Source organism: Xiphias gladius, chromosome 14, assembly GCF_016859285.1.
Source record: "Xiphias gladius isolate SHS-SW01 ecotype Sanya breed wild chromosome 14, ASM1685928v1, whole genome shotgun sequence".
NCBI lineage: Eukaryota > Metazoa > Chordata > Actinopteri > Istiophoriformes > Xiphiidae > Xiphias > Xiphias gladius.
Window position 1 is genome coordinate 13,952,293 of NC_053413.1, and position 26,430 is coordinate 13,978,722.

At 40.9% G+C, this 26,430-nt stretch overlaps 1 protein-coding gene across 3 annotated transcripts in view; it reads right to left on the minus strand.

Annotated features, from left to right (window-relative positions):
- Positions 1 to 26,430, minus strand: part of LOC120799330 (glypican-5-like) — a 103,121-nt gene that overhangs the window by 51,152 nt on the left and 25,539 nt on the right. For 2 of the 3 annotated variants that reach the window (XM_040144428.1, XM_040144426.1), the window contains 4 exons: positions 23,502 to 24,205; positions 9,419 to 9,582; positions 8,186 to 8,242; positions 7,369 to 7,491 (listed from right to left, as the gene is read on the minus strand). In XM_040144428.1, coding sequence (XP_040000362.1) covers positions 7,369 to 7,491; positions 8,186 to 8,242; positions 9,419 to 9,582; positions 23,502 to 24,205 — 1,048 coding nt within the window. The remainder of the gene's footprint in view (positions 1 to 7,368; positions 7,492 to 8,185; positions 8,243 to 9,418; positions 9,583 to 23,501; positions 24,206 to 26,430) is intronic. The other variant, XM_040144427.1, reaches the window with a different exon arrangement.

The window sequence follows — 26,430 nt, forward strand, 5'->3', positions numbered from 1 at the left end:
TGTATGGATATATGAAGGTGAGGGGGATGGCTCTTTCGTGTAGCTCTTCCGTGCAGAGGCCGCATTCCGAGCTCCACTCGGGGGGCTCCAGTGAGCGAGCCATGACACCAAACCCACCCGGAATTCTAGGAACGTTTTCCCTGTGGTTTCAGGTTACCACATACACACACTGGGCACAGATCACAGGCACACACACAACACCCCTCACAGTAGTGTACTGTACTTTTGTTGTTTGTACAGAGTTGGATTTGTTAGCTTTCCCGCTCTCCTCCAGTGCCTGTCATTCATTTTAATTTTAAACTCACATACTTATCCATTCGGTTGGACAACAACTTGTACTAACCTTAATCTTGCAATTGGATTCAAACCAGACGTGTTGCTCAGATTCTCACTCTGATGGTAAATACCACATGCTGAAAACTTACACTTGTACACACATTCACACTAAAACTCTACAGGGAGTGTTGCCAACGGGCCTCAAAATCAAACTTTTAGGGATACACTGCATCACACAAAATTCAGCTCAGATTCATAAGAAAACTTTAACTCAATCAAGCTCTAACTGACATTTGTAAAGTCTGCTCTATCCCCCGGGAAAAAAGAATAAGAGTATCCCTAAAAATAGTCACTACAGAGAGAGATTCAACTCTGTAACCCAGATGTGATCATGCTGTATGATTGCTGATGTGTGTTGGGTGTGTGAATGTGTTGTGTGTAGAATGTGCGCTGTCCGTAGTACGCAGATAGGGTGATAGTCTGTAAGGCCATATTCCTGTGCCCGCCCAACTACGAGCTGCGTGTTTGGATCAAAGCTGAGGTTTGAAAGTAAATTTTCTCTGCCTTTGAACAGTGTTAAAATGCACACTGAACTGAGTGACTGTGTAGGTGTGTGTTACTGATATGGTAAGAGTGAAAGAAAAGCCTTTATTATACCATATAGCTGTATTACTTGAGAACTAGTTTTATTTTTCTTTATTGTAACTGCACTAAAAGTCACATTTCACTACTCCAGAAAGGTGGCATATATGTGTCGCTTTTCACTTTGGTGCCACCACTCAAATTCCTACTTTCAGAATTTCATTTAGAAAGTCACATGAGGCTGTGGGTATAGAAATATGATATATATTTTATCTTTTGATCTTGTATGTTATATTAAAAAACAAAGAAATTAAATTGAAATTCCTATACCGGGTCCATTAGGAAACAGACTGTTGACACAGGCAGAGACAGCTCTAATAATGTGACACCATTATAAGCATCACAGAGCGTGAGCCGTGAAACAGGGAGCACTTCATTGCATAGCTGTGGTGTCTTCCAAGAGCAATTTTATGACACAAGATAAAATTGCCTCTAAAATTCAGGGTTCGTCCTTGAGGACTCTTCATTGACTGCTTTGTTTTACACATAGTATTTGGGTGGTGTGGTGTTTATCCGTGCAATAGCATATAATCAGTGGTACTGACATTATGGAGGACACAATTTTTAGGGTTTTGTCCCCTGTTCACTGGCGTGGTGCGTCAGATTTTCGTGTCAAACTGTGATACAGAAATGCTCGAGAGGCTAAAACAACCCTCTCAAACGCACACACACAGTGACAACGATATACAGACCACTACTGAGTGGCACCCAGACACACAAGCAGGGAGGACTTCAAACAGGCTCATAGAGGCAATTAAGCTAAAAAGATAGAGGGTTCTCCTAAAGCCACTGCTTCCTGCCGGCATTGACCTACATCCCTTTTTATTCCCCCTTCATCCATCAGTTCATCTCTTCTTCTATCCATTGTTTTCTACTCCACCCTTACTTTCCTCCTCCCCAGCATGTCTATCCCCCAATTTCTCATCCTCCTCTCCTGCTATGAGTTTGATGCCTTGCCAATGGGCCAGCACAGAGGTTGGTGAATGCACTATGTCAACCTCACCCAGTAGGAACTGCTCCAGTAAAACATGCCAGTCTATTGTGGCATTTTAATTATATTAGCTCTACCCACTCCAACGGCTGGACACACAACAGAAGGGAGAGGCTGTAAAACTGTGTCCCTTGTCCCATCCATAAAAGTGATGATAAGACTGAAAGGAGCTGGCAGGAAATTTCACAAACATATAACTTGCACAAGGCACACCATAAAACCAAAACTTGAGGAGGCTGAAACATAAAAACACTCTTCACTTAGAGGCATGTTAAGCCCCAAATTGGCAGATAATTGTACAGTGAAGCCAACAAAATTAAATTTGCTTTGTTTCCCCATTTTCATATGTATAGCTATACATTTAGAAATAAAATAACTCCAGACTCTCACAATCCAAAAATCTCAGCAGAGAATAAATAACTGAAAGTAACTGTAATATGATCCCTGTTGTTTTCTCTTTCTGTCACACACACACACACACACACACACACACACACAAGCGCACACAACACACACACACACACACACGCACGCACGCACGCACGCACGCACACACACACACACACACACACACACACACACACACACACACACACACACACACACACACACACACACACACACAAAGATGCAAACCCAAAGAGAGAAAAGTCTAAGCAATGTAGCAATGTAGAGCAGGTCATGCTGAGGTCCCAGGCAGCAGCCCAGGGTTATGGGAAAGGGATGGGCCACTGAATCACAGCTAAAGACAAATAGAAGAGAGGGATTGTGGGAGGGCCAGAGGAAGGACGAAGACGTTTGTCGCAGATGTCAAATGCAAATGGCAGGGGTAAAAGGACAAATGCAAGAGAAAAAGAAACGAAAGGGTATAAAGTCTATATTTCCATGGCTCTTCATTACTTCTCTGATGTCTTCTCTTCTTATGACTCATCCGCCAACATGTCTGGCTTCATATTTACATTTTAAAAAAGAATATGCATTGTTAACAGAATGAAATTACTTCTGCTGGTATTTTGCTGCTACAACAAAAGCCCTTAGGCACATATGCACAGCACACACAGGCTTGGAGCAGGGAATGCCCTTCCTCTGCATATAGTAATTAATTTATTGTTCCCTCTGCAAGAATTTCATTATCCAATTCCCTTGCATTTTTCGAGCTCCTCTGACCCCAGGGAAGGTAGAGGAGACAAAAAGCTATGACTTGATGGGACTGGAAGAAGGAGAGAAAAGTGAGTGGTGAGCGTGAGGGTTGAGGGCTTTGCCCAATACAGCGCTCTCCCTGCTTCTCCCTGCAATAACAGAATGGATTCCAGATGTCAAAATGATAAACAAATGGATTGTCATGACCTTATAAAAATGCAAGGCATTCAGAAGCACTCACACTGCTGTATTGTCTATGGTAAGTCCCACTGAGCTAATTCACAACTTTTGAATCACCGCTAAAGTACAGTGATGAGTTATTAGTTCTCCACAATTAATGAACACACACACACACACACACACACACACACACACACACACACACACACACACACACACACACACACACACACACACACACACACAAATAATTTCTTAACACATGCACTGTATATAGAGCTTAGGCAAAGTTCAGACAGGAAGACTACTTCATTCACTCGCCTCCATTTATTATAACATCAGCTTTGAATCTCAGTGGCCACTCCTTTCTGGTTCACATCATTAAATCACGTAAGGCTAAGGATGCAGCAAAAACCAAATGCAACAAGTACACCATGTACCAGCAATGCCTCACAGAATCACTGTAACTCAACTTTGTAAATCCAAACAATGGTTATTGTTTATTAGTCCTCGATTGTTGCCATAACTTTCATTGGTGAGGCAGATTGCCGCATGAGCTGTGTCTGAAAAACAGTAAGTCTAGATCCAGAAATAAAATGACACGCTGCAATTAACATTTAGTTACATTAAAACGTTACACAACAGATCTCAGCTGTGAGTGGTTGATTTCCATGGTATGCAAGTTGCAGTTTAACTGTTTAAACTATGGCCTCCACTTTACCTGACTCTCTTCTGCCACTTCTGACCCTGTTATGCACCTGATTTGCTCCTCCTCATAATAAGGATGGAGGTGGCTACACCTAGCTTGCTGTGTTCAGTCTGGCTTGACCCAAATTCACCCCTCCTCTTACTAACCCACACAAGGACCAAACACTAATCACCATTCCTCTCTTCAGTCTAATTAGCTGCACTTACAGCGCTCCACTTTCATGATCCTGACACTGATGCAAACGTCTTTCCACCATGTTCCCCACCACCTGCATCTAAAGTCTCTCTATAATCAGATTGGTGATGGTTAAAGGTGTTTTGCATGGATCTCATCAGCAAAACTGGGTACTTAGACAAAGGGGAATTATTAATATTTTAAATCTGTCCTGAATTGAATATTACTTCCCCTTAATTTGCCATCCGTACCCAATTATTTGGGGTCCGGTTATGACTGGGGTTATGATTGAGGTTACCTCCTCATGTGTTTTCAGTCAAGGAGTTGATCAAGGTCTTTATGATGTCAAATAGTAGCTATAGACTACAGCATTGTTTCATAACCTGCACACACTAACTCCAAGTAAAAACTAAGTGACAAAAACTTTCCAAAATAGCAACAGGAATGGTAATTATCATAAGTAAAGTGAGGAGAGATGTCAATGAATTATTTCACTTTGTTCCAAGACTATTACAATAGATATACAGTAACTTGCATATCTAAATAAAGATTGTGGTCATTTTGGTTGATCGTATCTTTCCGGAAACGATGGTACAAAGTATTCACACATGTGATGCTGTAAATGTTCAGACATGTTTGAACAAATGCCAACACGCACTTTTCGTTGTAAGTACAACTGCTTGCCCCCCGCTCGCCCTTCTGTCATCAGATGCTGAATAAAGAGAAGAAGGGAATTTAAATCCCCAATGCCTTTGATGTGCTTTGAAGTATTACAACATACAAGTGTGTGTGTGTGTGTGTGTGTGTGTGTGTGTGTGTGTGTGTTTCTGTGTTTCTGTGTTTCTGTGTGTGTGTGTGTGTGTGTGTTTCTGTGTTTCTGTGTGTGTGTGTTTGTTCACGCATGTGGATTTTTGTCTGCTTGCCTGAGCACAGTATGATTGTGTCTGAATGAATAACCCGTCCAGCTGTTGAATAGCATATGGATCCCGGGTGGTTTGATATGAGTGTGTGTTATGTGTGTGTGTGTGTGTGTGTGTGTGTGTGTGTGTGTGTGTGTGTGTGTGTGTGTGTGTGTGTGTGTGTGTGTGTCTATATCCTCTTGTGTGTGGGGGAAACCTACCAAGTCCTCACAGGCTTTGTGCGCCAATCACACAGGAAGTCAGGCTATGACATTTTTTCATATTTTCTCATCTTTACCTCTCACAATCTACCTTTCGCTCATCTCCTTCGCAATTCTCATGCAACTTTCCCAGGCACAGTGCGGGCAGTGGCAGAAGTAGTGGCAGCAATGTCCAAGTCTTTCCCATGCAGCCTCATAGGAGGGTCTTTGTTCCCCCTCCAGGCATTGGGGGTCCCCACGGCAGGGCTGTGCCCCACTCCACTGACTCCACAATGGGTCTTTATGCTGCCAAGCCCCCCCCCCCCAATCACTCCACCATGCTTCCCTCATCAGGGGCACAGGGAGGCACAGGGGGCACCACGGCACCAAAACGCCAACCCTTTTCATGCCCTGTCCTGTTGAACACCCCCCTCTCTCTAATGCATGCCAACAGAGTCAAATACAGTGGAAGAGGTTTGCTGAATAGCCACAGGCCAATCTGTGCGGTTTATGTGTGGTGCCAAATGTTTCAGTAGGGTACTGTTTTCCTATTCAACCCAAGAACACTTGACACCACAAGCAAAGATCTGGCCCTCACCAGGGAGTGTGTGATAACAAACCGTTACAAACCATTACAACCCATTACCACTGTTCTTTCAAAAACCAGTGCCTTTGGTAGTAAAAGTGACACTCACACACTCTTACTTACACAGAGGAAAGAAATAAAGATCCGGCTTTAAATACAGACAAAGAAGCCATATCTTGACAAGTTTAGTGAGAGATATGATTGCCTCGCCCAGTGTACTCTCTCGTATGTTCCTGACCATGGACCTAGAACACACATGTTGGCTGCCTACTGTACTTTGTGTGCAGACACACTGTAACTGGCCCTGCTGAATGGGTGCTCTGCTTAATATGAATCAACAACTGGCATATCCCCTAAAGCTGGGAAGGGTAGGAGAGTACAGGACCAAGAGAAGGGAAGAGAAGAGAAACAATAACAACATTCTGAAAGCTGCCTAAGCTATTCATGAAAATCTTTGACAAAATGCTTGCCAACCTCTGAGGTTAATAAAATGGATCTTTTGGGAATCCGAGACATATTTTCATGTGTCTAATATCTTCCTATGTACTCATGTAAAGTTTAATGTATGACTTAACCCACCCAACACACAAGGGCCAAAGGATCTCACAAACACTCAGGGTGGATCAGGGGGAAAAGGAATCCATGGACCACCGCTTTCCTCTGTCAAGGCCCAAGCTGAGGGTGCTATGGTAATGGGAGCCAGTTTAGGGTCACCACAGAAGAAGGAGATCATAATCTTGTCATAATTGTGGGCTGATTTTCTAGAGCGTTTAAGAAACAGATCCAGCAGTGGGAATCAGTCACAGACTTGCATTGGCTAAGTAATCGGCATCAATCCTCTATTCTTCGCATGCTGAATCAGAAACCCATAACCACACACACACACACACACACACACACACACACACACACACACACACACACACACACACATAGAGAGAGAGTAAGTACTTGACTCTCTGAGAGATGCACCCAAATCCATATACAGGAAAAGGGATCCAGGTCCAAGCCTATAAATCTGCAAAAAATATAAACCTCATAAATATAAGAAAGAGAAAAAGAAAGGCTCAAATAAAAACTCATTAACTGACTCTAATACAAAGGAGAGGAGAGCATACCAACTATTTGTTCTGTCTGGATTCATGGATTTAATAATGTCCTTATTTCCACATTGATTAACAACAGCCAGACACAGTGATGCACACACCCTGACATTATCCTGCACAAACACACAAAGACATGCAAAGAGGATCTGTCGCTTTTTCTCAAATCTGAATTTATTAAAACTCATAACTCTCATTTCAGATCTCAGATTAAACTGGAAGGACCTATTTGAAAGATGCATACACGGAATCTACTGTCAGACTGTAGAAAATGAAAGATCTCATTTCCAAACTCCAGCGCTGCCAAAAAAATATGTTTATGCAACTACTGGCCATTGAAAAGCAGTGTAACAAGATACAAAAAGTTGCAAAATGATGAAGAACAAACAGCAATAGGTTTTAAAATGCCAAACGTAAACCATGTTTGCTGCTCTTATTGGACTGAAGGACTGAACACATTTCTCTTACCTCTCCACCACATCATCTCCGCTCCAGCATGTGGAGTCGTCCACTACATTCTCCCCCTCGCACAACATCTCTGGCAACGCCGCAAAGAAAGACTTGTAGCGCTGCAGGTACATCAAGAACTCCCTAAAGAAAAAAAAAGGAAAAAAAGAAAAAAAAAACAGACACATGGGGAAAGGGCATAGTGTGATTTTAATATATACTGTACCATATATATTTCCTATACAACTGACTAATGCACTGTGTGACTGTAGCATAAGTTGTAACATATTTGGGGCAGCTGATGGGCACACTTCTCTCCATAATACTTTCTGCCTTTCATTCAACAATACATGCATGTGATGAATACATGTCATGATATTGATGGTTGCAGAAAATGAGTGGCTTTGAATGTGACCACTTCCTTTTGTCAGCTTTTTTCTCAAATATGCCGTGCGATAAAGTGCTTGCTTCACCCGATCTGCTAGCACATGTTATCGATATAGTCGCTCTCATCTGGAGCAAAACAATGGCATAATGTTTTGATCTGACACATATTGTTGCCAGTAATGAGGCAGAGCAAAAACAAGCAGGGGTCATGAGAGGTTATATGCAGAGTCAGACAGTGTCAAGAATCAGTGTTCAACAGCAACAGACAATATGAATATGGTTGGTTTTGTAAGACATAAAAATGCATCAGTCACCCAAAACACAAAGATAATCAACTGTTTAAGTAAATGAAAATGTCACATGTATCTATAATAGTCACAATATGAGCTATCGTTGCTTGATAAATTGTGTGAGAGATTGAGAGAAATAAGTCCCTTGGGTTCATGCTTACCTAGAGAGTGTTCTCAGACTATGTATATTGTTCTTGGAGGGTTTCAGGGGGAACGGGCTGGGAATGATGGGAGTTGGAGTCCAGGGGAGATTGATGCAAGCAAGGAGGATGCAGGGATATGAAAGTGGGGGGTGAGAGAAAGAAAAAGGAAACAAGGGGAGGACATGACAGGACACATGGGGAGGAGGGAGAGAAGATCAGTCAGTTGACCCGGGAAGAGAATGTTTAATCATGCACATGCAGAGAATGGCCACAGCACAAAAACATCAATGATCATTTCTCCCCACACCACACCAACAATTAAAACAGGTACTGGTACGCAATGTATATGTTCAGTCAGTAAACAAACACAAAAGCAAACATCTGTACATGTGCAAACAGTTAAATATTAACAGGAATGCAATAGAAAGTTTTCCTGTATTTTTCAATTCACTTATATCCCCATTCCAACGAAACATAAATGTTGTTCTACTATATCAGGTTTCCTATTTTTAAACAGTACGATATCCTCCCTTTACTGCAGTGGGTGCTGCCATGTCTCTGAAGCGGTCAGTGCTCACATATGCTCCGGTCAGGATTGGCAGCAGGCAGGGAGCTGGATGCTGTTGCCATGAATAGCGATGCCAGTGCCAGGCCAGGCCAGACCATCACTGCAGTTATCCATGGTTTGGGACAAGGTCAGGCAGGCAATGCTGCAAGTGTGTGCCTGAGTACGTGTTTTTGTGTGTGGTGCTATTTAAGCTGAGGCTGGCTGGTGTGCAGAGTTGGTCGATGGCCGTCTGGCTAAACAAGAAATTGGTGATCCATCAAGATCAATCTTACCCACTCTCCCCCTTGCCTGTAGCTTGGCACATCAATGCCAGCTGCTGTGGGCATGGGATGTTTACCTTAGAGGCTAGGTGGAGGGCATGGACCTTAGTACCAGGCGCTACATTTATTATGTGTGTGTGGGTGTGTGTTGTGCCAACTAATCATATGAAGAAAGTGAGAGATGATGGCAGCTGTGAAGAGACATGGGCCAAACCCTCAGGCTATGTCATATATATCTGGCCAGTTTTCATTTTATTGAAATTTACTTTCCATCTAGCTGACTATCTAGCAATATAACTAATTAAGAAACAAAAAAAAGTTGTATTTGACAGAAAAAAAGAGGCATTCTCATTTACAACTGACAATAGTAAACATTTGAGTCTGACCGAGCTAATCAAAGTTCATTTCATTGTTACGTTTTACCTCCTCAAGTGAGCGAGCTTCCCCAACCACTGCTCTGGTAAAGGTTGGGAGGGGGTGGCAGATGGAAGAGGAGACGATGAGGTCACGATAGAGGTTGTGACCTCTGGGCTTGTAGGCTGTGTGCCTGTAGGTTCCCTAGTAGACAGGCCACACACCTTGTCCACCTGTGGGGAGCATAGAGGAGAAAAAAAAAACACAAAAAAAACACACACACACACACACACACACACACACACCTGTTAAACTAGGAAAACATAACAGCTGCAGGGTGGTTTCCATAAACCACCAATTGACAGCTGCACAGTTGAAAGCATATAAACGCAAATAAATTATTCAAAGTGAACTTTTTTTTCAGAGTGATACTGACAGTTTCAAATGAAAATTAATGATTGCTGGGTGAAGAGAGGTGAAAAGAACTATGGAACAGAGAAGTTCAGAGTAACGGACAACATGGGAAAACGGAGGGCGTGAAGCGAGCAATGTGATGAAAGAAAATGGTTTGATGAGTGAGTTATTGCCAGGAGGGCTGACAGCAAATGTAGAACATTCCACCACCTCATGGAGGCGAGTGCATGTGCGCACAGTTGGCAAACGATGGAAAGTATCTCCAGTGGGCCATTAAAGCCAGCGGCGGAGAGGAGGAGACAGCGGGGTCATGAGATGAAAGGGGCGTGTGCTTCAAACCAAGAGGCAAAATCAATGACATCTCGTTGGCTTAAAAGCATCTGAGCAGCATTATTAGGTGGTCCTCAATTAGCCAGAGAGACAGAGTGTAGCTCTTGCATGCTGGACTGAATAACTCCTCATAGTGATCAATGTACATGCACTGCTTTGTCTAGAGGGATGCGTCATTCTACTTTGTAAGGACATCCAACAGGACTACTAAAAAATTTAAGCAGCACTATTTATTTATTACCGGTTTAGAAAAGGGAGCCTTACGGTAAGAAGCAGTGGGAATTATGCAGTTCGACCTAATTGAAGCAGGGTGGCCACCTCATTCTTAGTGATGTTTTCATACATACGTTAAAGCACAACTAGACTGTTCCCAGAACAGATGAAGGATCATATTGCTTCCTTGACTGAAAAGACTCTTTTATCATTTAAATCACCGTTTTGAATTAGGGCTGAATGATGGGTTTTTTTTTTATTTTGCAAGTCTTTCATAGGTACATTGTAAAGAGTTTTCACAACTAGCACACCCAGAGTACAACGACTTACAATAAACAAATGATTAGAAATTGGTTGGTCTTCATATGCTTAATAACAATCTTTTAAACAGTAATCAGTTCCAATACTAATCCTGCAGATCTGCTCTGGACATCCCTATCAGTAAAACCATTAAAGTAATTACGTAATTTTCTAATACTGTTAAACACAATGCCACAGCAAACCAGTGTTTAAGACGGCGTGGGAAGGGCCCAAAACAATGGAATGCACAAACAAATCCATAAACTTCATTTGGGAAAGGAACTGGCAAGCACGTGGGTTTAAATGGCTGGTTGAAGCTGTGTGTTGGATAAGTAATTCTGGAAGCAGTTGAAATATCTGTTAAACAGGCACAAAATGTCTTGCCAGTCTGCTAAAGACTGGCAAGACACATTCACCCCTCAAGGGTGAATCAGATCAGTCATCTCGTGATCCTTATAAATTGAGTTTAAATGGAGATTTTCACATAATACCTTGCTTTTCCTGAGCAATGGGGGATTGTCAGTGGCATATGAACTAAAGAGATGCTTTCAGTATAACTAACTACCTGGACATTTTTCTTCTTCATTGCTCTGTTTGCACTTCACTCTTCACTCTGGCCTTTTTTCGCCTACTTTTTCTTTACAACACTCCGGTCTTAAATCCTCTCCTAGGTCAGACGCTGGGCACGCTGAATGGTTGTTTTATTGTATTAACCTTAACTCCTTCTGGACCCGTAAAACATGCTCATATGTGGTAGAGCAGCTCACAACCACCCATGCACATAGCCACAAATACACATGCAAACATGCGACACACACACACACACACACACACACACACACACACACACACACACACACACACACACACACACACACACACACACACACACACACATTACACTGTGGTGGTCAGAAAAGATAGAATATTGCAACTGTTTTGTCCATGAAGCCTATCAACCCATGAAGCCAAATGCTCCATGCAGGTGCTGCAATACTTGTGCAGTATTTTGCATATTTGTCTGCATATTGTCTGCACACTGATGTGTTCAGGCATTTATTAGAACACTTGTTAACATTAAAATTAGAGTATTTGAGCAAGAGTAATGGAAAACAAGGATACTCTAAAATTTATAGTTTAGTTTATATTTTGTTGATTAGCCTGGAGCTTTAAACATTGCTCAGTCCAGCATTATCAATACAGGCAAGTATGCTAGTGTTTGTAGCAACAAAATAAAATAAACCAGGAAAACACAGTTAATTCCAAGACGAAGTAAAGTTACAAAAATGTCAAAGCTGATTCATTTTACCTTTCAAACTTACTTAAACCTGTTTATTACCTAAATGTATTCATTTTTTAAGCACTTGGCCAGTGAGTCAAATGTTGTTAAAATGAAGCATATGCCTCTTCCTTAGTTTGCAAAAAAATTCTATAAAATAAATTCCTGAGATTAAACACACATATTTCAGACAACATACAGTCCCATGACATCATGTCCAGACAGTGTTTGGGAAGTCTACATTACTGTGTGTGTGGAAGAGTGTCTGTGTTTGTATGAAAGCGGTGAAGCTGGCAGACTGCTCAAGGGTCAGGTGTGCAAAGGGGCTGAGTAAAGCAAAGACTGGTGTGTAAAAATAGTTAGTTTTTTGTAGAGGAAATAATTTGTTTCTAATGCCTTTTTTTGAATCTGTTATCCTCTTTTTCTTATTCCACTGCATTCTTTGAAATTAGTTTCTGTGTTAGTTGGTGTAACTCTTCGCACCGCTAAATGCACCTCTTACGCACATAATACAACACCCATGCAGTATACAGAGAAAAATATATATGAAAAATCAACAAAAATCCATGGAGGAACTGTTATGGAATGATGCCAGTAGTTTAAAAGAGGAAGGAAACTATTTACTGGGCTTTATTTTTGACTCTCAACATTGACTTTTAAATACATTCCATGATGCCAAAGGGGATAAATTTAATTCAGCACACGAAAAACAACCAAAAAAAGGTCAGAGCTACAGGTTATCATTTCCCTGCAGTGGTGATTAATGGAGGATTAAGACAGGATATAATCCTGTCATTGTGAACTTTCAAGGAGGCAGACTAAAGTTTTAAATCCAGTGCCATTTCTCACCTGCCTTTGTATGACACTATTGCTATTCTGCGAGACAAAAATGTAAACATCTGTGTAAAATATGAACATCAAGAGGTCAGTCACAGTTCTGTTTGCATTACCCCACTATTTTTACAAAAGAAACCAGAGAAGAGATTGAAGAAAGGCCTGCATCTCAAAACAGTAACGCTGACACTAATCATTCTAAGGCCTAACTAAACATACAACAGTGTAAAAAGAACACAAAGTTATTGTAAGGAAAATAAACAGTATCTTTGTCATTGGTCCCCTTGAGAAATGGAGACATGCTCTTATAGGTTGGATCTTGTGACTACATAATCCTGAGGGCCAATAGGAGGACAGATTGAATAACGACATGAGCTAGGACACAGCCATAAATCAATTATCTCTTGACCTGATGATGGCGTGAGAATAAAAATCCCACTTGGGCACAGCATGAGTACTCAGTTTTGAGTGTGTATGTGTGTGACCACCTGTTTGCCCTTGTTATACCTTTACAATTTCAGCAATTTTGCGGAGCATTCCTGATATGATTGCCTGAGGACAGAGACTGATGGAGGAGGCAGATTGGTGGGATGGATGTTGCCCATACGGGAAGACTTTAGGGAAATACAAGGCATGTATTCTATGAACATTTGAGCTACCCAGTGAGATTCAATTTCTACTGCTGCAGGCAGGATGGATCAATGTTTTTACAACTACTTGTTTTAAAAAAATGTGACGCACAGGTTTGGGTTTACTGTTCTGCATCTCAACAGAATAGACATTAATCCACTCAAACTAAATAATTTATTTTTATTATACAAAGCTATGTACCAGAATCTGTTTCCATGTGTTTATTTCCAAATTGATGTGTGTATGTCTGTGTGTATCTGTGCTTTATGCACATATCATCCTGAGGCAAGAGAGTGTAAGAAGAGCACAGCAAGAGAATCAGCTCCAAGCTAGCCAAGCCCAGGGCCATCCCTTCTCTAGGGGAGTATTGGCTTACAGATAGCAGCGGTGGTCTTGTCTTCCCAGTTTATTTATCAAGGGATTACCCAGTAAATCCAAGGGAACTTTCTCAGCCCCCTCTCACCCCGCACACAGCACTATGGGATGGAGAGGGCTTGTTCGGTCACTGAAGACCCCCCCTCTTCCACTTCTCCATAGTTTGTGTGATAAGTGTGCATACACACATACAATCTGGTCACCTAATGCTGCCAACTGTTTAACTATAGGGACAGCACTATATTTGTCAGAGTGAACAATGGCTAAATACACTTTTATAGTACAGCCAAGCAATTTTTACCATTTGCAACAAAGGTACAAAGATCTGTGCTTTACAGAAGTTGGCCTTTTGATGGCCCTGGTGGTTAGGGCAGAGGATGGTTTTTCAATCTCACAGTGGCCAAGTGTATTAAATTAAAAATAAAAGCGGTCACATACTGAGATTGTGTAATATTAACAGTTCCTGACCTTTGATAAATCAAAATCAACTTTTCAACCAAGCCTTATGGATTGTATCAATTTATCGTAGTTATATAGTATGGGGATGAATGGCCTAAATGGATCATCAGCTCATAGAATTACAAACTACTGCTTCTGTACCATGAGTAATACTATGTGAAATTAACTTGCACTGTCTCAGCATTGCATCTTTGTAAGTGCAAGTATGCATGCATGTGTTCAAATTTCATGATTTCCCTATGGCAAGAAGCTCAAATCTGCAACTTCTGCTTTCATTTGTATCCCTGAGAATGGTCTAGGGACTGCTGATTACATCCGTTACCCAAACCACAGTCACTGTCATCTCAAGATATTGGACACACCTAAACCATTTCTCTCTCATAAACATGAAATATTTACTAAGCAACAACCATTAGGGAATAAAATTACATTCTAATAAGTGACAGTAAATTATACTGCTCTCAAAGATAGAAATCAAAAGCACTAACAATGCTGTCCTTCTGTTTAGGTTTAGATGTATGATGTACTGAAATAGAATCGCAGACACATAACCAAAAAAAAACAACAAACAGAGGTCCTGTTCAGTCCCATTTTGGACCTCCTTAGGAATGGGAATTTAATTCAATATGGAGGTTTCAGTGGGAGTTATGTAACCAAATACCAGACAGGAAAAAGTTAGTGAAGGAGAGAGTAAAAGAAAAAGCAAGAGAAAACATAATTAGCTTTATTTGGTATTTATTTTATTGCAGTTACTAACTATAGGAGAAGAAAGCACAGGGAAAAAATGCAATCAGTAGCCAAATTGCAGCATGACTAGCGGGAGCGCACAGAGAGCACTAGACCACTGGTTCACATAGTAGTGGGCTCTCTATTCTACCACACAGGAAGATCCTCAGTTTTTTCTGATGTTTTCTCTAAAGAAAACCCGAAACTTCCATTTTATTTCAGATGCATGGAGTTTTTGCTGTTGAGTAGCATGATAACTGTGTTTAACAAGTAACAATTTCCATCCCTAACTGCAACACATATATAAATAGAAAGGGAGGGCCCATTACTTGTGCAGAAGAGGGGTTTCAATTTGTCTTTTCACGTAGTGCATTTTCCCATATGTTAAAACAAGAGAAATCATCAACAACCTTAGACCTAGTGTTTCAGGAGCAATTTACCATATAAGGCAAGGAGTCAGTCAACTATATCTGCTTTTGTCCCATCAAAATGACCAAAAAAAAAAGGACACAATTACTTGACTTGTCGAGGATAAACACTGGATACTATGTGTAACATCCAAAAATAACAATATACATATAATGTATATAGCAAGGATCCAAATAGATAAAAACTGTACCTTTTATTTACACTTTAAGGTGACTGCTTGAATTTCGCAGGACTAGCGGTGTTGTGGTAGAGGCCTTGAGGTTAAGGGAGCAGGCTTGTGACCGAAAGGTTGCCAGTTAAAACCCTGGAACATCTGGGAAAATCTGGGTGGGTTAGGGGAATAAAAAAGTATCTCTCCTCCCCCAACAACATCGTTAGGGGCTGTTTTGTGATTAACCACAAAGAGAGACAGATGTAGGTTTCAGGATGTTGAGTTTCATCAAACCATTATGACCTAAAACAGCAGTCAACCCAGGACTCAGACAGTAGACTTATATTTTTCATCAAAGAGAGAGATAACAAGATAACTGTAGATTTTTTTCCATCAAAATAACACGGCTGACTTTCCAAAGATAATCTAACATGGTTCTGGGTGGAGCAGGAACAGATTCTATCAAATGATGAGTATCTACAATGAGAGTGGGTTACATTGTAAAAGATGAAGATTGCTATGTGCAGCGTCCTTTTTACATAAATTAGAATAAATAACTTAATAGATGAGTGTCTTATACATATATAGCTACATGCCTAATGATGAACTATTGTTTGCTGGCCAAGATTTATGATGAATGCCATTTATGGCTAAAGATTGTGTTCTGTGATTAGATCTGTTGATGATGGTGAGCTACACAGTCTTGAGTGACAGACAGAAAGCAGCGTTCAAATGTGTGTTAAAGGATATTACAAAAAAAGAAAGTTGAACAGGCCCTGCTAAAAAGGTGCCTGTCTAGGATTTTTTTCATGCACTCTTTTCAAGTAAAAACAACGGTTCAGGCGATGAAAGCTCTCAGTTCCACAACTTCTCTCTACAGTTGATAAGTACAAGCTCTTATTAACCTTACATAGAGAATAAAGCCTTTTTAGAAATATGAAATATCATCTGATAATGTCCAGGTGATACTGTAAATGATTGAACTAATGGCATCCTTCATTCTTTTCACGGGTGAAGTAACACTTTAGTTCTTTTGGTCAGGAAACATTAAAGCTGGCAACTGTAAGAGCAGACAATAGTTGAACAAACCTGCATCAAAGATAGATGTATCTGTCATACATACATTAAGTCATGATTAATTTATGAATTAATTACTGAATACAAAATAAAGCAAGCATTATCAATTTATGGGTTTGGATCTGTCCTTAACATTATGTATTCTGGAAATGATAATGTGTTGTGGCTTTAAGCCAAAATCTCAAACAGTCAACCTCTTTCATTGTAAAAACATTCAGCACATATAACAGCCCCTGAACCACTCGGAAGTTAATTGTGATAGCTTTCCAACTGGCCTCTCCCAGAAAGCCTTGAGTAGGAGAGGACAGATGATTTACAGCAGTACTCTTCTCCCCTTGCCTTCTTTTCCGTCTCGCGCCAGTTCTTCATTGCAGTCTTTTTAAGACTCTCTCTATTCTTTCTAAATCACTTTGTCTTCAGCTGTCTCTTTTGTCTTCACTCTGCAGCCTCTGTCAATCAGCCCCCCCGCCCGCGACTTTTTCTCTCTCTCTCCTATGCGAAGGATGTCAGTGCTAATTAAGGAGACACTCACTCCCTCGTATATAACAGGGAAAAGTCCTTGAGATTCCAATCAGTGAAGAGAACACCAAGTTTCTCTATGCACACTGAGGCTTGTTTACCCTGATTAAATCACTCACAGATGATCTAGAAATGAGAGTCTCTTGGCATCCCCTTGTAAATATGGGTGTTACTGTGGAGTTTGTTGACAGCATTTGTCCATCATAGTCAACAAATTTATGAGAATAACAGACACCGAATGTGGTAAGACGTCTCAAGAGGATTCAAGTGCTCTTATACCACAGAGATGGAAGCTAAAGGAAAAAGACACAGAGGAAGGTCAAATGAGTTCATCTTGTCTGTGCCTATGATGCGGTGGAACATACATGTAAAAGCAAAGAAAATAAGCTTGCGTTTAGAAATTTTGAGAGTCCACAAGTCCATTTGAAGCATTCCAATGAACCAGAAATTACCACTAAAATCATGCCATAGGCATCTGTGTTAACTTCACAGCAGCAGCTGCTTGAAATTATCATACCAGCTAGCTCAAGTTTGAGGGTGTTCAACCACCAGGTCAGTGGGCACCCACGCATCAGGTGAAGCTGTTGTGAGTATGAAGACACATACAGGGATAGCAGGGGCTATTTAAAGGGTAACAGAGAGGGAGGGGGAGAAACATGGAGGGGCAGGAGGCAGGGCTTAAAAGGGGTACAAAGGCCACGTGGCCAGGGGTGCTAACGCAATGGATTGAGACACCACGGTGAGAATAAGTAGAGCGAGCCAAAGTTTGTATGTTTTTGCTGGTATATTATGGTGTGGTGATATCTAGTTCAACATGGCAGAGTGTTTTTCTGAAAAAAGTTGTTGTGTGTTTTGTGATACTGAAACAGTTTAAAGTGGACTTAGGCAATATGTTATGATGAGGTGTCCTGAGTCATGGCATTTTTCCAAATCAAAGGAAGACTGATTGGTGCAGCAAAGACCTATGGATATGAGCTTTGCTGTTGATATGTATTAGTCCCAAAAATGACAAAGTCAACATATTTGTCCACTTGTCAATCCTCTTTCTTTTTGTTGTCTAATCACTCTCTCTCCTGTCATTTCATATTCTGTGTGAAACAGTCCATCTGAGTAGCAGACCGCAGGCCCTGAGGGGAAATCCCTACATTATTTAGTCTCCCTTCTGTAAACATTTCATCAACTTATAATCAACTACATATCTGAGAAATTACATGATTTCTGAAATTACTGTAAATGATTTTACTGGTCCAAGTCAGGGGTCACAGTGAAAAATATACCAAAGACCACTGCTTTATGTTCAGATTCAAATTTATGGGCCAGCAATCAATCATAGGGTGATTGCTCACTGTTACAATTACATTTTCCATAAAGAGGAGAAGAAATACAGGAATTTTTGGTGGCGTTGAGGGCTGCTACATATCATCAGAATATTAATGCAAGGAAAACACCAAAAGAGGGAAGAGGAGAGAAGCAAAAGCTGTGTGAGCGTGGCTGAGGAGAAGAGAGGCTGCACCCACCACCATTAGCTAATGGACTGCTGAGTAAGTAAGTCAGTCAGTCAGCTTAAGGGTTAGACTCAGTGCCAAAGGCACACACGACTTAGAAAAATTGGTTAAGCATATAGATTGGCCATGAGTGCATTTTGCGTCAGCTATCATTCTGCTAACAGTCTCAAATATTAAAAACAAAAACCATAAGGGCCTGATCCCGTGTAGCTAATCATTTTATATAATGTGCCCTCCAGAGGTGTTCTCTGCAGCTGATATCAGGTATCTCAGAAAGTTTAAAAAGCCTCATCTTTCCTTCGTTATTATTCTTTATCCTGGTATTATGATTATTATATTATTATAACTAACATTATATCACCTTAATTGAAATATAGCAAACTTTTTTTCTAACCTGCCCTATATCCTAAAGTAAAAATACCCTATATCATAAAGTAAAACACCAAAAATGTAAACTGAATTAAACAGTAAAGTAAGTTACACACTATGCATCATCAAATGGTATTTTATCAAAGTGACCAAAGTAAAATCTGTGCTTTATGTAAATTTATTTTAAAATGCAACACAGAGACTGTTCATGTTTGATGTCAGATGATGCTGAAGTAGAGCAGCTGGGATGAATAAAATCCAATGGCCTAATACATAACACAGTATTAACAGTATGGCAAAATATCTAATGCTAGACACGGCATATAATCATCATATTGTCCACTCCCATGCTATACTTAACCATGAAAATACAGGGTTGCAGAGAAAGTAAAATCTTTAAGCGTGATAACAACAAAGTTTGCTTTCACAACAATGATATTCTTTCATTTCATTGAAGGCTAGAGAAAAAGAAAACAGCTTTTGCAATGTAAGCCACTGCAGTCTACTGAGGTGCCGCCGTGGTGAATGGAAGCCTTCCAGTCATCCCACTGGCCCTTGTTTCCATTACCTAAAGGCCCAAGCTGCTATTATCATTCCTCCATAAGACTGTAATGAAAAGCTGGGGTAAAACCAACAAGTGGATAAGGTAGACCTACATATAAACTGCTCTAATCTGGACCACTTTTACTCTTTTCTCATGAGCAGACTATAAAGTTCAGAGAGTGAACAAATGAATGAGTGAGTGAATGAAGGTGTGAGTGAATACAGTTCATGATTCTCTGTGTTAAGATTTATCAAAAAGTCTACTCATCTTCAGCAAGTAGAGTATATAAAGCTACCCTCTAGGCCATATGAGCCATATCATTTTTATGGCCATATCAATAAACAGCAGTCTGTGGCCTCTCAAGCATAGCTGACTCTGGAGGGAGAAGCTTTAAAATTAATTCAACAGTGCGGTATTCAGAGGGAGAAAACCTAACCAAACATTGGAGCTACCATTTGCAATGGGACAAAATAAGAGTCGCCACTTTTACTGGATATTTTCCAATTTTCTCCTAATTGTGTCTACTCAACATAATCCAGCCCTAGGCTCCCCGAGTATCCATAAATATAACTACTTCCCTTTGACTCACGTTCACGCTCCATCTCAATAAGAGCAGAAATGTGTTAAAACAGAATCTAACCCACATAATTATCAATAGCTGCCTTTCAGTCTCACGTGCACTGCTAGCATTGTCACAGGGTGGGCCACACATCTAGGCTCCTTAAAGTACTTCTAAAAACCTAATACCTGCACAAGGTGTGGTGATGTGTCTGTGTGTGGATGCACAGTATATGTGTTGTGACCCAGGTTCTACCCTATGACGTATACTAACATATAGTGCAGACTCCGTGTAGTCTGCAGCTCTCTAAGTGAGAGATAGAGCAACCACAAAATGGTTCGGGATAACATCCCAGTGTAAAACCACACAGTCACAATAACTTCTTTAATAACAACTCTATATAATATTCTGACTCTGCAAAAGACAGAGTTTGTGCTTGGCTTCATACATACAGCATGCTGAGTTATAAAAATCCCCAGCAAGTTAAGCTAGGTATTTCCAGTTTATTTGCTTTGCAGTAAGATAGTTAGGATAATATAGTATATGATTATAAAGAAAATAGGTGTTTAAAATGGGGCGATCGTCTGGGAGGGAGGCACATGGACGTATAAGGGTGAAGGTGGCTACACTGTTGTGCACTGGAGACTTAACAGTTCTCCTTGACAGGCCACTGTGGGTTTATAAAAACGTACTGTGATTTTAAAAGGCCATGAGTGTCATATGTATTTTTGTGTGTGTGTGTGTGTGTGTGTGTGTGTGTGTGTGTGTGTGTGTGTGTGTGTGCGTGTGTTTGCGTGTGTGTGTGTGTGTTTGTGTGTGTGTGTGTGTGTCTGTGAGTAAACTTTGGTGTTCAATTTTGCACTCTAGCCTGGGTGTACGCCTGTGTGAAGCGTATGAGAGAACAGAAAATGGGAGCCACAAGTGTCCAACTGGGGGCCACGTCTTTTTCCAGCAGCAATTCTCTGGGCTCTTTTTTACAGCTGGCTGGGTCTAGTTTCTATGGCCAGGCTGGAACCCTTTCAGTTTTGTCCCACTTGTCCCCGTGTTGGACTCCCTGCTCCGGGCTTGCCTGCCACCCCATGAATACCAAGAAGGCAAACACACACATACATACATACACACACAAAATACAAGCTGGGTCTCTCTCTGCATAGTTGTATTAGGTCAGTCTTTAAGCCTGGCAACCGACCCTCCCCTGTCTGTGTGTGTATGTGTGTATACAGTAAGTGTCTAAGCATTTGGATGTGTGTGTTTAATGTTAGTGTTTATTGTAGAATCATTGAGGCTCTGATGTTCTTCTACAAAGGACGATACGAGTGGTTTCGCATGTTTAAGGCCATTAACTGATGTAATTACAGCCACATCTTCAGTATTTTTGTCAAGTTGCTTAATTGTAAAATTCCAATTGCTGCATCTTCATGCAAATTTGAAACTTTTTCTCGGTAGCACATAAATGTGCTCAAGTGAAGACTTGAGATTTGCCTGCTAAACAGCATTGTATTCACAAGCTGTGTTGTCTGGAAGTAAACCCACAGGGTAAACCATAATAATGTAATGAAATGAGCATTACTTAAACAGCTAAAATGTATCACAGTGATGGATGCCACAGAAAGTCTGTCTAGTTTGGAAAGAGACCCAAGAGAAAACATGATACATATTACCAACAGAATCAAATGACTAAGACCTCTTAATGCAATCATGCATGTTAGCTGACAACCCACTGAATTTTACAACAGGCGTATCACCCGAACATTTGATTTTCATCAGAAATATATTTCCTTTTTTTTGCATCGTAATCACTGGCCTGTGAAAATAATTGAAAATGGTTCATTCGAAGGATTGCAACTGTACTTTAAGTCAAACAAAATGGCCAGGACATTTAATCCACCAACAGCTTGCCCATTATGGCCTCTATAGTTCCAGTCCAGTTATGGAAACAGTTCCAATATAGACTTTTCCACGAGTGGTTGCATTAAAAATATTAGAGAACAACTGCAACACACACAACCTTTCAGCATTTGAAGCATTCTTCTTCCATTCTATCGTCCTACAGTTCATATCACAGGAAGCTACTGTCCAAATGAATATCTCAAAGTGTCAACAGGATATAAATCATAAAAATGCATGTCTGTAACATTTCAATGAGATGAAGAGAGTCAAGGATGAATATAAGAGAGGTACAGACTCGGAGAATAAACAGAAATAACGGGGACTATTCTGAGAAGTCAAGTCCAGCGACGTATTCAGTAAAGAGGACCACTAAAGGTTGTGGAAGCATGTTGTCCAGAACTCTTCAACTCATGTCCAGGGGGAGACACATTTATAAGAGCAATAAGTGCTCTCTCTATTTAAAATGTGTGTGAATAAACACACTGCGACAACCATGCATGAAATTTAGAGGAGAAAAGGAGATGCAATAGGACTGTTTGGTTGACATGCTAGTGAAAATTCAGTTTTGTTCCTCTTGATGTACATAAATCTCTGCTAATCACCTTCTGTTCCTTGGTGTATGACTCATGTTACCATATACCCACATGCATGCTTCCACCTTTTAATTTTGATGTAAAGAAAGTAGGGTATTGTTTAAAAGGCGAAGATAAAGATCAGTGTTCTGTATTTACTGGAAAAGCCTACTGTAGATGGTAAATGACTGACATGCCAACAGAGCTAGTAATCAGTTTGTATCACTTCTGATGCATATTATACAGTATATTACTTTGTATGCAGGGGTATGTGTAAGATTAGGAAACAATTTATTTGATCTCTAGTTTTACAGCCACGGTGCAATACTTACTTAATGCTTGTTGAGAACATAAGAGTACAAATCCAAGACAAATTGTTAATTGTTAAACAAAAGCCCAATTTTCACTGTAGATTTAACAGCAGTATTCAGTTTTAAGAACTGTCTGGCAGTCATTCATTAAACTGTCGTCATGTTGTGAATGTCCAACTTATAACCACATAGTATAAGGCATATGGTAGTATTCATAGCATGCAAGTGCATCCAATTCGCATTATAGCCTCTACTTTTCTTATTCTCATCATAGTCACTAAGGGAATTTATAATATTCCCTTACAGTAAGAATCTAAACAACAATGGTGGTTTTTAGCTGCCTTGCCGTTTTGGAAAATTAGTCTCTCTAGCCTCAACCCAGCCCCCATTTCTTTGGAGGAGGCTGAAATTTTTTGGAGTATAAACATTATTTTTCTCTGAATAGTTTCAATACTGTGAAAACATTAATACAGTATGCAGGCTTCTTTGTTGCATTGGTGGAAAAAATAGCTCATAACCCACAGGCAGCCTGCAAAACCTTCCAATCAATACACTGAGCATTGCCAAAGTATATTTATAAAACAAAGATGTTAAACAAAAAGGTTTGGAGGTTTTTTTTTGCATGTGCCATTGAAGTTGATCTATGTTTCTCCAGTGTGTACTCACTGTGGCAGTGATGAGTGGACCATGGAGCTGTGCGTAGAGCAAGGCCTCATTAACGTGCTCCCTGACCCCCAGCAGGGCTAGTTCTAGGCTGTGGTGCCCGGCCATGGCGTGGGTTAGTTGCTCCAATAAAATCGTATACCTCCTCCAAGAATGGTCCAGCTCTGACACACCGGCCAAGCAGCCTCGCATTACATTCAGACAGTAGCCCACGCAGGGCTTGATCAGCGTCAAACCTCTGCAGTGGGAGCAGTATACCATCTTCACAAGGCCCTTCACACACTCTTTGCTTAGGCTGACATGTTCGGTGGCATTCATCACTTCCACACCCTCCTCCAGGGCCAGACCCAGTTGTCGCCCGGCTCCCAATGCCCCAACCAGCTCCTGGGCCATGACAGCTGGATGAGGCCCAAAAGGGTTGACATCCTGCCTGATCATACGGAGACAGTCACCCATTTCACTGCCCACCATCATGCTGCCTTCAATACCTGGATTGATGAGCCGTGTGTAGACGAGTGGGAAGAGGTTGTTAAAAAATTGGTGAACTGCTGCCTCCACAGAAACGTTGGCCCCACGGAGGTAGAGGGAGAGTGAGGAGAAGAGTTGATTTACATGGGGTAGGGCTTGGCGGGACAGGGATGAGTAGGTTCCCTCCAACAGAGAACTCAGGTGGCCCTGAGAGAAGGATAGTAGGTACTGGAACATGTCTGCAAGGTAAGCAGAAGAAGGAATAGACAAGGACAGGTGACAAATGTTGATTTCAGTCATTTTATAAAATCATTGATAACACGGTCTACAAGTTCTCTATGAAATGGCTAAGGCATTCAAAATGCAAACACAGTTCCGAACCCTGGCTCCCAACCAGCTAAGCTGGGCTTGGCTTATCTGTATCAGTAAATTGGGCTGAGAAATCAGTGTCAAGTTTCCTTATAATGCAGTTGGATATCATTCTGTATGAAGTCATCACCCCAATGAGGGTGTTTTAAGGAGACAGAGACAGAGAGAGAGAGAGAGAGACACTTGAACATGCTGCTGATATGAGAACCAAAAGCAATCAGTTCACATTTTCTGTGTCAAGTAATGTATATTCTAGATTCTACACGGATTTCTGACATACAAACTACCTACAAGACACACACACACACACACACACACACACACACACACACACACACACACACACACACACACACACACACACACACACAAGAAACCGTTGAGTCATCCAGTTCCTTTGTAATTTCCTGGTGAGCCATTGAAGTTGTAAAGCAATCAATGATGTCATTGCAGAGGTTGATTAGTGCCAATAAAGTGCCACTTCTTGCTAAGCAGGGTACTGTAACAGAGTAAAGAGAGAGAATGAAAACAGCATGGTGTACTGTTTAATATAATTCTGCCAGAAAAATATGTAAATATTAATTTTAAAATGACCATAAAGCAAGAGAAAAATGGTCATTCTTGCTGATTGCCACATGGGCTGTAACTTCTACTATACAGCCAACTCATCCTCTTATCCAATCCTCTCCTTTACTCCCCTTCCATTTAATCCTATAAACCTCCGTCCTGTTATCCTTCTCGGTAACTCTCCACGCATTCCGTCCAGTGTGCAACTGTGTGGCACTGTATGTACATAAATGTGTGTTAGTTTGTATGTGTGTCCCGGACACAACACTCTTCTCTGGGGTGTGATGTCATCTTAAAAGCTTGCCAGGATATGAAGGACCAGTAGCAACTGTACAGAAATTGAGACAGGAGAAGGAGGGTGCCAACACACATAGGCACGCACACACATACATACATAAAATGAATGAACGGAACATAAGCCCACATTGTATGACAAAAATGTTATTAATGAGGTACTGTGGGCTAAAGTTTTTACAAATGTGTTTGCTTTTTGCTAACACATATTCATAAGAGTACCTATCCCCTAGTGAATCTATTTCAGCACAGTGATTGTTACCAAATGGGTGTATATGTGTTTGTGTGTGTGCTTGTGTGTTTCCAGCCCCTCCCTGTTCACAGACAGAAGGATAACAACAGTCATGTCCTCCTCAACAGCTGCACTAATATGACCGCTGTTTGTGACACACAGGGACTCCCCACTGGTCAGTAAAAGGCACAACTCATTTGTAATGTACCAGAAAAAAAACCATCGTAATGATAAGAGCAGCTCCCGCACACAAAACATTTAAAGATGTAGCCTATTAAATGGGTTTTGAAGAGCATGACTGCGTGTGACTGAAATAAAGCAGACAGACATGAGATGTAATGTCTGCTAGGGATTATTACTTTAAAGGGTGATGAGTCGTGGTCTGACTATAGGCTGAAAGTCAGTCCGAAAGCCCTCCAGAGATGTCCAGCTGACGACAGACCAACAAGAACAACAAAATGAGAAACCCAAAAATAAAGAATGAGCAAAAATAGCACAAGATTGGCAGAGAAGTTGTAAAGTTGCAGTATCAGTTCCATTTCAGTGTCTCCTAAACCCATGGGGCCGCAGAGTTTGTACCACTGTGAGGTCTGCCTGCTTGCCAGGCTTGTCAGGCTGCAAGGTTCAATAGCCACAAGACATTTACACCACAAGATGTACCCACAGGCTTAGGCTACACAGCAAAAAATGTAATTATAAAATTATCATGCTCAGAAATACCATGGATTAATGTTGCTCTCTGAGGTGTTATGTGGGCGAGAACAAAACTCGACTAGTCTACAAATCAAGATATGTAGACGGAAGAATCAATCAAGGCCTCTTAAAAGAAGAAAGATGAAATTTAAAAAAAATCCTTATACTTCTTAAAAGGGCCTTGACTTGATACACATCTTTCTAAGGGTTTATGACAGAACCATTAAATCCTAAAGACATTCTGTACTTGTTAAAAAAACGTATTTTTATTTGCCAAGAGAGTGACACAGAGAGAACACGAAAGAGGAA